The sequence below is a fragment of the Xenopus laevis genome, chromosome 6L, assembly GCF_017654675.1.
Source record: "Xenopus laevis strain J_2021 chromosome 6L, Xenopus_laevis_v10.1, whole genome shotgun sequence".
Lineage (NCBI taxonomy): Eukaryota > Metazoa > Chordata > Amphibia > Anura > Pipidae > Xenopus > Xenopus laevis.
The window spans coordinates 23,603,819-23,616,095 of NC_054381.1; the positions used below are offsets into that span (position 1 = coordinate 23,603,819).

The window sequence follows — 12,277 nt, forward strand, 5'->3', positions numbered from 1 at the left end:
ACCCGACAGCTTGCATGGAGATCAGTGGCTGAAGTAGCAGGGGCCAACCTTTAAAAATGTCAGTGCAACCTGTCATGTTTTTTCAACACGATAATCTGGTTTTACGTGGATCAAAACTGCCTGTCCGGGCTTCACTCTGCTGTCAGCAGCTGATTGGCCAATGTATGGGGCATTCCGGGGGTACTTCAAAGACCGATATCTGGACGAAAATTAGCTTGATGTTGATCGGGCACATTTAAAAATCCCATTGAATCGAGGACCACATTCGGTGATGCAGTCCTCACCCTGACTGCCTGCATTTATTTTTGTGATCTGATTATTGGGCCGTAAGCCCCACGATTGGAATGGCCCAATACCACTCACTCAAGGTGTGCATATGGGGGGGGGCAAGATCCCCTTGTTTAGTGACCTCCCCCTCTCATGTATGGTCAGGAGGTGGAACCTGTATTGGGACCCTATTCTTACAGTACTTGCAGTACCGCAGTTAAGAGTGACTAAAGTTTATCAGAGCACAAGTCACATGACTAGGGGCAGCTGCGAAACTGACAATATGTAGCCCCATGTTAGATTTCAAAATTGTACATAAAAAAATATGTTTGCTCTTTTAAAAAATGGATTTCAGTGCAGAATTCTGCTGGAGCAGCACTATTAACTGATGCGTTCATGTTTTCCCATGACAGTATCCCTTTAATTCTGATTTGAAGTGCTGCAGGCTGACAGTTGCTGCACTAAATACTCCTATGTGTCAGTTTTGCCTATTTTCAGTGTACAACTCTAATACCAGTATCTGCTCATGTTTTTTTTTAATACAAACTTGTGTTCTTTGGACCTTCCTATTAGCGATAATACCACTGTACCACTTGGCAAAATACAGGGCCGATTTATTTTCACATGGAAAAAAAAAAACCCATTTATTTATTTGACTTGAAAAGCCTTTTCTATAGTTTCAAGGAGCCATCTGTATCATATTCTGGTTTTCTGAACAAGATTTTGAGAAACCGCGAAAGATAGAGATCTCCAAATATTTAGACCTTCGCAAACAAAATGTAACCAGAGAGCGCGTGTTTATACGCTAGTGAGAGGACATTTGTGCCCCATGCCAACACCAAGTATGGAGAGAACGTTTGTATAGCGTAGGGTTACGTTTTTCATGGCAGGGCTAATGTCACAGAGGTTCAGGCATTAAATCTCATTAATAAAATATTTAGGTTTACGTGTCAAATGAAGATGTCCATCTTACAGTGTATCTTTGCCTTTACGGCTAAACATCGTGTAATGCTGTCCTCCTGATGAACGGCACTACTTATTCAGACTAAAAATAATAGCAGAGCAATGCAGCGTGGCTCTCCAGAGATTATTAGTGTTTTTGTAGACAGCAGACACGAGGAGAGGGGGGAAAGAAAAGACAATTTGTCCTTTTTACCCCGAGTAATCCAACTGGGAAATCAAACATGTGCTGTGAATTGATATTGACTTATGCCAGGTTATGTCCCCGCAGAGGGCTCATGCAGGAAGCACCACTGTATTCTTGGACTGCAGTTTGATCGCTCGCACTCATGATGGATAGCTTATGGTGCATGCTACCGTTGAACACTCTGCTACTGTTTGTTTTGCTGGTTTAATGAAGTGAGCCACAAATAACTTGTAGCTGACGATTACCCTTCATTATAAATATGAAAAAAAAAAAAACACACAATACCGTTGCACATATCTTGCAATGTTTCATATTGACGGCCAAATTGTTCACCTGTTGCGTAATGTCATTTTTCTTCGCCCCCTTTTTTTTTTTTAATGGGACGTTTGAAAATATAAGCCTTAATTGAGCAGTAAATTACATAGAAACATTTCAAAGGAACCATAGTTCTGTTTCTCCGGACCACCCCATTCATTTTTCTGGAAGCTGTTCCTATTGGTGAGTCATTTCATTCGTTGGCTAGCATCGGTGGAAATGGAAAAACCATTAAGTCATGGAATGTGTGCTTTATTTTGTCCCTCTTTTTTTTTTTTTAGATTCTTTTAAAGAAAAAATATATATGGTATGAGCTTAGCATAGCATAAGCATGTAGGCTTTTGACAAGCTGAATTGTGTACTGCTAATATTCTTGTTTTATTTATTGGCCTTTGAAGTCCACTTTGATAATTTGATGAATGGTCCTCTGAACAGTTCATGGCTCCCATTTACTCCACGACAGGCAAGCCATCTCACAGAGCTGTTAGGTTAAATTAATGAGATTACATTTTCTGTTTTATTTTCATTTTATAGGTCTGTATGAGATCTTGGCTACGCTACCGGCCCAGCTGCAGCCACATGTGGATAGCCAGGAAGACCTGACCTTCCTTTGGGATATGTTTGGTGAAAAAAGCCTCCATTCACTAGTGAAGGTAAACCACGTTTAAATGCCATTCTTGATTCAAAAGACACATCATTATATATTATGGCAGCATGTGCTCAGGACTCGTAAAACCACAGGCTGCAAAGTAGAGATAGCAGAAAGCAGGGCATCATGGATTTATTCATGGATTCTAGAACTCTTTCCATCAGTTTTTATGTGTGTGTATATATATATATAATACACAAAAGCCATGAATAACTTGTAAATTATATCTTTATAATACACAAGAGCCATGAATATCCTGTAAATGATATCCTTATAAACGGTGAGTTCTGATGTCATCAGTTATAAACGGTGAATTCTGATGTCATTTCTGTCACATGACTCACTGAAATTTGTGTATTATAATAAATACAGTATCCCCAGTTGTAAAATATGAGGATATTAGAAGTTACCTCGGAGTTCCATGAATTGTATAAAAACACTCGGCATTCGGCCTCGTGTTTTCATATGGTCATGAAACTCTTCGGTCACTTATAATATCCTTATACTTTACAAGAGGGGGTACTTTATTCACTGTATAATACACAAAAGCCATGAATATCTTTGTAAAAATATATGCTTGTAAAATATATGCTTATAAACGGTGACTAGTGATGTCATCAGTTATAAATGGTGAGTAGTGATGTCATTTTTGTTACATGACTCACTAAAAATTGTGTATTATAATAAATAAAAATATATGGAATAAATAAAAAATAAAAAAATGTAAAATATGATGATATTAGAAGTAACCTCGGAGGTACATGACCTGTATAAAAGCACTCGGCCTTTGGCCTCATTCTTTAAATGGTCATGGAAGTCCTTGGTGACTTAAAATATCCTTATATTTTACAATAGGGAGTATCTCAACATGACCCACTTAGGCTGGAGAAAACTACCTGTCTAGGAGCACTAAGCCTTAAAGCTGGCCACAGACGCAAAGATCCGATCGTGCGAATCAACGTACGATCGGACTTCCCCATCTCCCGACCTGCCACTAACCATTCCGATCAAATAAAGTACAAAAGAACAGATCAGCCGATGTTCTGCCCCTGACAGCAATCGTACAAAAGTTATGTCCAACCAAAGCTAGTGACAGTCTCCCTCTGAAAATCGTACAGTCGGCAATACATGCAGAGAAATTACCCGCAGCCGACAGAAACCTTTTAACCTGTCCAATCGACCAATCGACCGATCTCCGTCGGACGAAAAATGTTGGGACTCTCCACACAAGGTCCGAAAATCGTAGGAATCGTCGATTCATACCATCAGATCTTTGGGTCTATGGCCAGCTTAACTCCAAACTGCTTTCTATAAATTAGTAATAGAGAAGTCACATATGTGTCACTTTCTCAGAATTTCTATTTTTGTAACTCTGCATGAGAATTCCAAGTAGTTGATTTCTGACATTTTTTTACTTCAGTTCAAGAGTAAATTTGATATATTACTCAAGGAAAAATATTTTCTAGTCATAGTGGCATATTCTCTTGGGAAAACCTGCTGCTGCCTTTGGTTTTCCACAATAGACTCTACCATGAAAGTTATCTTGTCAAGCTGAAACAAGATATTTTCTGGTTCGATTGTCATTCATTGGATTCTAACCTTGAAAATGCCCATTGTCTCAGTATGTGGCTAACAAATATGGACAGTTTGGCCAAAAAATGGACAGTTGCCACAATGAAAGGATATGTAATGCTTACATTCAAATCATTAATCCTTCCATCTGTACATTGTGATGACAGGTTCTTCCAGTGGGCCGTTATTTCAGAGCTGTCTGAATCCCATACCGGTAACTGGACTCTTACGTATATAGTGGCTAGGTCTATAAATGTTGACCTTCTATTTTCCTGGTCCATCAGTTGCGCTCCTGCTGTTAAGGGGTTACAGCAGCTCGCTAACAGCAAAAGCTTATAAAACATGCCCGTATGTTTGCTTGTTCTTGTTTGGGTGAGTATAATAAGAATAAAATAGCACAGCGAAATGCTGACTCCTGCATGGTTAGCATTAAGAACTTGGAGTTAAGCTTAAATAAATAAATGTTCACAGAGAAAAATTATAAGGAATATATATATATATGGATTTCTCTTTTGAGGTCCCACATGGCAGTGGTTCAGTAGCCACATTCATTTAAAATAATTTCCTTTAACAAAGTCAACTGAAACTCTAGTAAGTTGTTTCTTTTGATGGCTTCATTCCATAGAAACAGGGCCTTTCATATACACATACGTAGCATGGAAACATGAAGTAAATGTCTTTCCAAAGTGAAAGCCGCTTGATAATTATTTCTGGGGAAGAGATCATTGCAATATAACAATTGTCCGCCTGCTTAAGGAAGGAGTCCTTTCTAAATCTACTCAAATGTGCCATTTTACACATACGGCTGTATTACTAGAGAGTAGTCCTTTTTAAACAAATACAAATGTACCATATCCCTATTAAGTATTTCCTTCTAAATGTACACAAACGTTGCATCCAACTAGCATATTCCTTGGTAAAGTTGACAGGCCCCCCTTTACCATATCTGATTGGTATGATCCATCAAAATCCAACCTTATGTGATTGCTCAGAAGTAGAACTTCTGTAGACCTGAAACCTTACATGTTGGAGAGGCATTAAGCCAAACAAAAAGTGTCAGTGGCTGTGCCACATTCAACCTTCACTTGACATTCATGTATGTAGCCAAAAAATGGGCTGTGATGGTAGAATGCCAGTTTTAGTGACATTGTGATGCATTGTTGACTTGCAAGTATCCATAGGTGTCTCTTTTGAAACTAATACTCTGATGGGTTGTGACAAAAAAATCAGAACACCATAGAAATTTTAACGCAATTGCATTTTTGAAATTTGAGTTTTTGAAATTTGAGCATATAGGTACAAACTGGAGATTTTCAAATTAGATTTTCGATCAGCCCCCTGTGTATGCGCAAAATGGTAAGGATTTGTACCATAATCAAACTTCTCTTTGGTTTGTTATAACCTGAGAAGTAGACGTTGGACTTCTTGTACAGATAAGTTCAACTACTTTTTTAACTGACTAAATAAGCTTTGCGTATATTGATGGTTTGTGGCACTGCAGAAAATAGAAAAGGAGAAATATTGATTTTAAAGGGATCCTGTCATCGGAAAACATGTTTTTTTTTAAAAACGCATCTGTTAATAGTGGTACTCCAGCAGAATTCTGCACTGAAATCCATTTCTCAAAAGAGCAAACAAAATTTTTTTATATTTAATTTTGAAATCTGACATGGGGCTAGACATATTATCAATTTCCCAGCTGCCCCTGGTCATGTGACTTGTGCCTGCACTTTAGGAGAGAAATGCTTTCTGGCAGGCTGCTGTTTTTCCTTCTCAATGTAACTGAATGTGTCTCAGTGGGACATGGATTTTTACAATTGTGTTGTTCTTATATCTACCAGACAGCTGTTATCTTGTGTTAGGGAGCTGCTATCTGGTTACCTTCCCATTGTTCTTTTGTTTGGCTGCTGGGGGGGGGGAGGAGGTTGATATCACTCCAACTTGGAGTACAGCAGTAAAGAGTGATTGAAGTTTATCAGAGCACAAATCACATGACTTGGGGCAGCTGGGAAATTGACAATACATCTAGCCCCATGTCAGATTTCAAAATTGAATATAAAAAAATCAGTTTGCTCTTTTGAGAAATGGATTTCAGTGCAGAATTCTGCTGGAGCAGCACTATTAACTGATTCATTTTGAATTTTTTTTTTCCCCATGACAGTATCCCTTTAATTGTAATTACTGTTGCAAAATTATTTATTAATATCCCTTTGGATGTTTTATTAAATAATTTTTTGGGTGGACTTCCCCTTTAAAAGCAAGCTGTAAAGATATAGCATACAATAGTGAGTGAAAATTGCCTAAATAATATATGAAAGCTGTTATTTGTTATACAACATACAGTAAATAATTAGTGAATTTATTTGTAAAGTGATTTCTCCTAAAAACATGGTTGCTAATCTAAAAAGATACAGGATATTTCCCCTCCATACATTATGTATAATAAGTTATTATATAGCTAATATTATAGTTAATTATCCTATTAATAGTTAATATTATTAATAATAATAATACTACAGGTATGGTATCCATTATCTGGAAACTCATTATCCAGAAAGTTCCAAATTACGGAAAGTCCGTCTCCCATAGACTCCATTATAATCAAATAATTCGGATTTTTAAAAATGTTTTCCTTTATCTCTGTAATAATAAAACAGTAGCTTGTACTTGGTCCCAACTATGATATATTTAACCCTTATTTGAAACAAAACCAGCCTATTGGGGTTATTTAATATTTATTTACATGATTTTCTAGAAGATCCCAATTGCAGAAAGATCCGTTATCCAAAAAACCTTGATCCTTGTTTCATACGATCAGATCTTTGCATCTATGGCCAGCTTAAGAAGACCAACAGAATGCATTGTATTTATGTGCAATATATTACATTATTATTTTAAGGGTTTTAGCTTTAAATGCTCCTTATATCGGCCCAAAACTGGAAGGAAAAATTGGAATTCCTGCAATTTTGTTAAATTTCAATGGTTCCCTGTGGATAAAAGCACTTGACTATATTTTATAACCTTCGGAATTGAACATTAGATTTTCCACCCCCACTTGGCTAATAAACTCCTGATTTGATTGCAAGCGAGAAATGAGTGTGTTCTGCCCAGACTAGAACTAATTCATCAAAGTGGATTCTGCACTGAGAACAGAACGGTAAAACAATTATGGTTAACCAGAGGGGATAGGCGAAAAACGTCTAATGATCAGTGCATGTGTATTTTTGCTGGGAGGAGTGTGTCCAAGGTTAGAGTTGAAACAGATTGTCAAATCAGTAATTTTGATCTTTTTTCCCCCCATATTGGAAACAAATTAGTCCCATCAGTCTGGCTTCGGGTTTTTCAGACTGCGGTTGCTACTAAAATATGCACACACTCTCATCCTGTATCTCGGGGGTAGAGGTCAAGTAATCCAGCTGAAAAAAAAGTGTGGAGAGGATGAGAGAGCTGAAGATAAATTTAAAGAAAACTAGGATTAGTAAATGGTGAGATAGTATCAGTGGTTAGTGGGTACAGTGAGATTAGGACTGGTAGCTGGAAAGTAAATCAGCAAGTAATTTTCTTTTAAAACAATGTGAATCCATACCGTATACGCTGCCTTGAGAAACTGGTCGATATAATCTACACCCTACAATTGGCCCCAGCCATTCTTGTGCTCACCCCAGTCACCCCCACCAGAGCACAACCACTTTCAGACAAGCTCCGTTCCATTTGGGACTGTCCCTCAAAAATCAGAACCATTGATATATCAATTGTCTCCATAAGGGCACACCTGGCGATTTGGGGAGATTTAGTCGCCTGGTGACTAATCGCCTCTTCTTTGGGGGCGACTAATCTCCCGAACGCCTTCCCTCGCCAGGTGTGCCCTTACCCTAAAGGACTACAAAAAAAAATTAATATGTCTTGACCTACTATATATTTTTATTGTGTACATATAGAACTCTTTTCTCTCAAGTAGTGGTGATGGTTTTAATGCGTTGCATTTGTTACTGCTTCTTGCATTCAGCCATTTTTTATTTGTGGTCAAAGCTAAAGCCATCCCAGTCTGCTATCAATGGAACTTAAAGGGATACTGTCATGGGAAAAAAAAATGTTTTCAAAATGAAATCCATTTCTCAAAAGTGCAAACAGATTTTTTTATATTCAATTTTGAAATCTGACATGGGGCTGGTCATATTGTCAATTTCCCAGCTGCCCCAAGTCATGTGACTTGTGCTCTGATAAACTTCACTCTTTACTGCTGTACTGCAAGTTAGAGTGATATCACCCCCCTCCCTTTTTCCCCCCAGCAGCCAAACAAAAGAACAATGGGAAGGTAACCAGATAACAGCTCCCTAACACAAGATAACAGCTGCCTGGTAGATCTAAGAACAACACTCAATAGTAAAAACCCATGTCCCACTGAGACACATTCAGTTACATTGAGAAGGAAAAACAGCAGCCTGCCAGAAAGCATTTCTCTCCTAAAGTGCCGGCACAAGTCACATGACGGGGGCAGCTGGGAAATTGACAATTGTAGCCTTACAAAGCATTTGTTTTTTTAGATGGGTCATTGGCCCCCATGTGAAAGCTGGAAAGAGTCAGAATGCAAAATCATTAAAAAAGTTGCTTGGAAATGTTTTTTTTATAACATGACTGTATTCTATAAGTTAACTTAAAGGTGAACCACCACTATTACTGAGCTGCGTTATGCACATCATCATTTCATCAGGGTTATACCAGACTCTTCCAGGTGTTTCTGTGCAATTCCTGTTGTGGGAATGGGTGGCCGATGATCTGGATGTTTTGACACTATGGTTTTAGGGGTGGGGGACATGTGACAGGCAGAATACACAGAATGGTGCTGGGGCCATAAAAGACTCTTTACAGACGGATCTCTAAAAGTTATTTGTATGATTACTTGGTTGATCTCTATGTTGTTTCCGCTGAGGAACAGTTCTTATATAACTCTATACTGAGTTCCAATTTGCAGCCTAGCAACTCTCTGCATCCTTCAACAGATGAAGGCCTTCTAGATGGTATGACTTTTTGGTGAAGAATGCCAGTACAGGCAAACTTAGCCAATGGTTCTCTCTTGCACCATGAAGGACCTCATTATGAGGCACTCTCCTCTAGAAATATGAATTTACATTTAGTCTTTCAGATTAAAAGCAGCATATTATGACTGAAACGGAGAAAAGCCAGTCATTGCTTTGTTAGCACAGATGTTTCTCATTTACTGCTGTGTACTGTAAGGGCAGGCTTCCTAATAACTTGATATAAGTTGGTGGTGTTATTTTAATGATGTCTGACCTGCTTCACTCTGGTGCTGTTATTTTGCTTCCACTTCTGCTGTCGTATGTTGTCCTACCAATTACCACTATTCCTGAGCTACAAGTCCCAAGCAAAAGATGGCGTAGGGCCTGGATTACTCATGAACTGTAATGATAATTGTATATGGCCGCTCACTGTGACTAGAGTAGCGAATATTTAGCAACTCTGAAGTGGTGCATCTTTACATAGGAAATAGTGTTGACTTTGAGTATTTTAATCATTCTGGAATTGGAATATTTCCAAAAATCTGGTGTCCATGTTATCACATGACTTTTTTTATCCAGTTGTAGCCTTTGTATTAGGGTGCACCAAATCCAAAGTCTGATTCTGGATTCAGATCCCATCACATTATTATTTTTGAAGGATCTGGACAAATTCTAAGTGCCTGGTAAAACCAAATAGGAATCCTTGATTTCATGTGTCTTTAAATTCCCCCCCCCCCCTTTTTTTTTCCCTCTTCTTTCAGTAATCAGATTAGGGTTCAGCCTTTTGGTACTCAGCCAAATCTTTTGAGTGTTTATTATTTCGCAGAATCAAACATATGTGGATTTGGTGCATTCCTGCTTTCTACCTTGTTCCCAAGATTGTGTGGATGAACCCTCATCAAGCAGCCACCAGCAGTAGCAATGCATATTAGTGGACATATCATGGCGAAATGATACAGGGAAAAGTATTTCTGGAAGGGGGCTACAAATTTCATGTCTTCATGCTATCTATTAACTAAATTGGTACAGATGCATCATGTGCTTCTGTATCATTCCTCCTTGATGACTACATAGAACATATGGAATGTCCAAACCTGGTGGCCTTTTGTTCCCGCGGAAGAAATACTTTTACTGTCTACTGAATAAAATGTCTTTGAGATTTTTTTTTGTTCCCCTTGGTCTTGATTATTTCAAGTATAAATTGGAACAGATGAAATTTGTTAAAATTTGAAGGCTTGCATGGTTGCCAGACTTTCAAAAAAAAAAAAAAAACAGCAGATCACTTGGTATTCATTAAACTCAGGTATTGTAAAGGGCCAACTTGATTTATAACTGCAGGAATCGCAATTTATCACAAACATGGGAGCACTTTCCACTTACATATCATTACGGTGTAATCCAGTTGTCGGAATTAAAAGATTGTAAATTAAATCTTTGAAGTTCGGGTAAGAAATAAATCCTGCTTCGGAGCCAACATGCTAATTATCCTGATAGGTTTTTGTAGGGCAAGTTCTAAAGAAAGAAGAAATAATAGAAACCACTTTGCCTTTCTTTAGGTGCTCCCTTGTTGGGTATCCTTGTAGGACAGGCAGCATGGATAGATTTTTCCTTTGGATGTAGCATTATCTATTTAATTCACTACATAACCTTGCTTTAAAAACTGGCACAGTGTGGGTTACTTGGGTCTGAAAGGCAGAAGATAAAGCTGACCATCCCTATAATGTTTAAATGGCTTCAGCATGTGTAGACACATCATTTTCCTGTTTTGGTAGGAGATGATTAATGACCACTGTTAATGAAGCCGTGACTTTTAATTATGTACTTGAAAGGATCTCTCCTGGTCCGAATAATTCTAGTACACAACTCCTTACAAGTGCATCTCGCCCATGGCTGTAGCTCCCTGCTAACGTGCAGAAGCTGTCTGGCACTGCACACTGCTATTGAGAGAAGACCAAAACGCTGCAGGAGAAGAGAGAGAGAATTTATAGGGCTAGAGTTGAGGTATTTGGCATACAGGATGATGAGGTACTCCAGAGAGATCGTCTGACACCTCATATCATTGTAGAGCGACTGGAGCCATTTCAAGTTGACTTTGTGCCTGAAATCCACAAAAGAACGCCTGTGCCTCCTGCCTCCAAATACCTAGAGGAGCAGCATTTTTCTGCAGCAGGTTCTTTTCAGCCAGTTGATATCCAGTTCTGTGGGGATATCCCAGTCTGTCTGTGTCACGTCTTTACACAGTTATTAATAGTAATAGCACAGTGGAATTAAAAAGGAATGTATTCAGTTACCAAGCTCTACCTGGAACCATGCAAATCTGTTACTACACAGCTCATTCTGCATGTTTTGGGATTTGAATACTTGGTCCTGAGCAGTAGCAACAACTCAATTAACATTTCCATGGGGTAATGATCTTGTGCTAGACGCTGAAATGTGTTTTTCTTTTTTTTTCCTTTTTTTTTTTTTTTAATACATAATTCTTTTGTTGTGTCTGACAAGATCTATGTATAATTTTGTTTTGTAGAGAGGTTATGCAAGTAAAGATAGATACAAACTATTTATAGGTTAATATCTGGATACCTGTTGATACAGAAAGGCCAAATATTGACTCCCAAACTGAAATTCTAATTTCTGTGAATAAAAAAATGTCACATTTACTTGTCCAGCCACATGAATTCGTATGCAGTCAAACCATAGGCATCCAGCTGAACCCAGATACTGCACAAAATTATGGGATTTAACCCCAGTATTTTATTTATACAGGTATAGGAACCCAAATATCCAGATACAGTAACTAAGCTGCATAATTTCATATTGGTGGGCAAACAATCCTATTGGGTTTATTTAGAAGGTTATTTATCAAAGGTCGAATTTTAGAGTTCTATATACACCTTGAATGAACTCACAGCTCGAATGGTTTCTAATTTAAGAAAAACCTTGGATGTAAAAAACCTGAATCAGCGAGTTTGGGGTTAACAATCGGGGCAAAACCGAATAACAACAAAAAAAACTAGAACATCATGAAGGCTATTAACATCTTCAATTGGTTCAAGGGACCTCTGCCATTGACTTCTACATGACCTCGACAGATTTTAGATGGTGTATTTTTGGATTTGAGCTATTTCTAGGGTCGGGGTATAATAAATCTTGAATTTTTCGTGGAAAACACAACTCAAACCTTAATAAATCTGCCCCTTAATGTTTAAATGATATTTAGCAGACTTAAGGTACGTTGATCCAAATTTATGGGATAAAACCTTGTACGGAGAACCTCCTGGATCATTCCAGATAATAATCATGAAGGAGATG

At 38.1% G+C, this 12,277-nt stretch overlaps 1 protein-coding gene across 5 annotated transcripts in view; it reads left to right on the forward strand.

The window, feature by feature from the left end:
• LOC108718775 (MAGUK p55 subfamily member 7) overlaps positions 1 to 12,277 on the forward strand; it is a 215,484-nt gene that overhangs the window by 94,393 nt on the left and 108,814 nt on the right. For all 5 annotated transcript variants that reach the window (XM_041565831.1, XM_041565832.1, XM_041565833.1 and 2 more), the window contains exon 5: positions 2,264 to 2,382. In XM_041565831.1, coding sequence (XP_041421765.1) covers positions 2,264 to 2,382 — 119 coding nt within the window. The remainder of the gene's footprint in view (positions 1 to 2,263; positions 2,383 to 12,277) is intronic.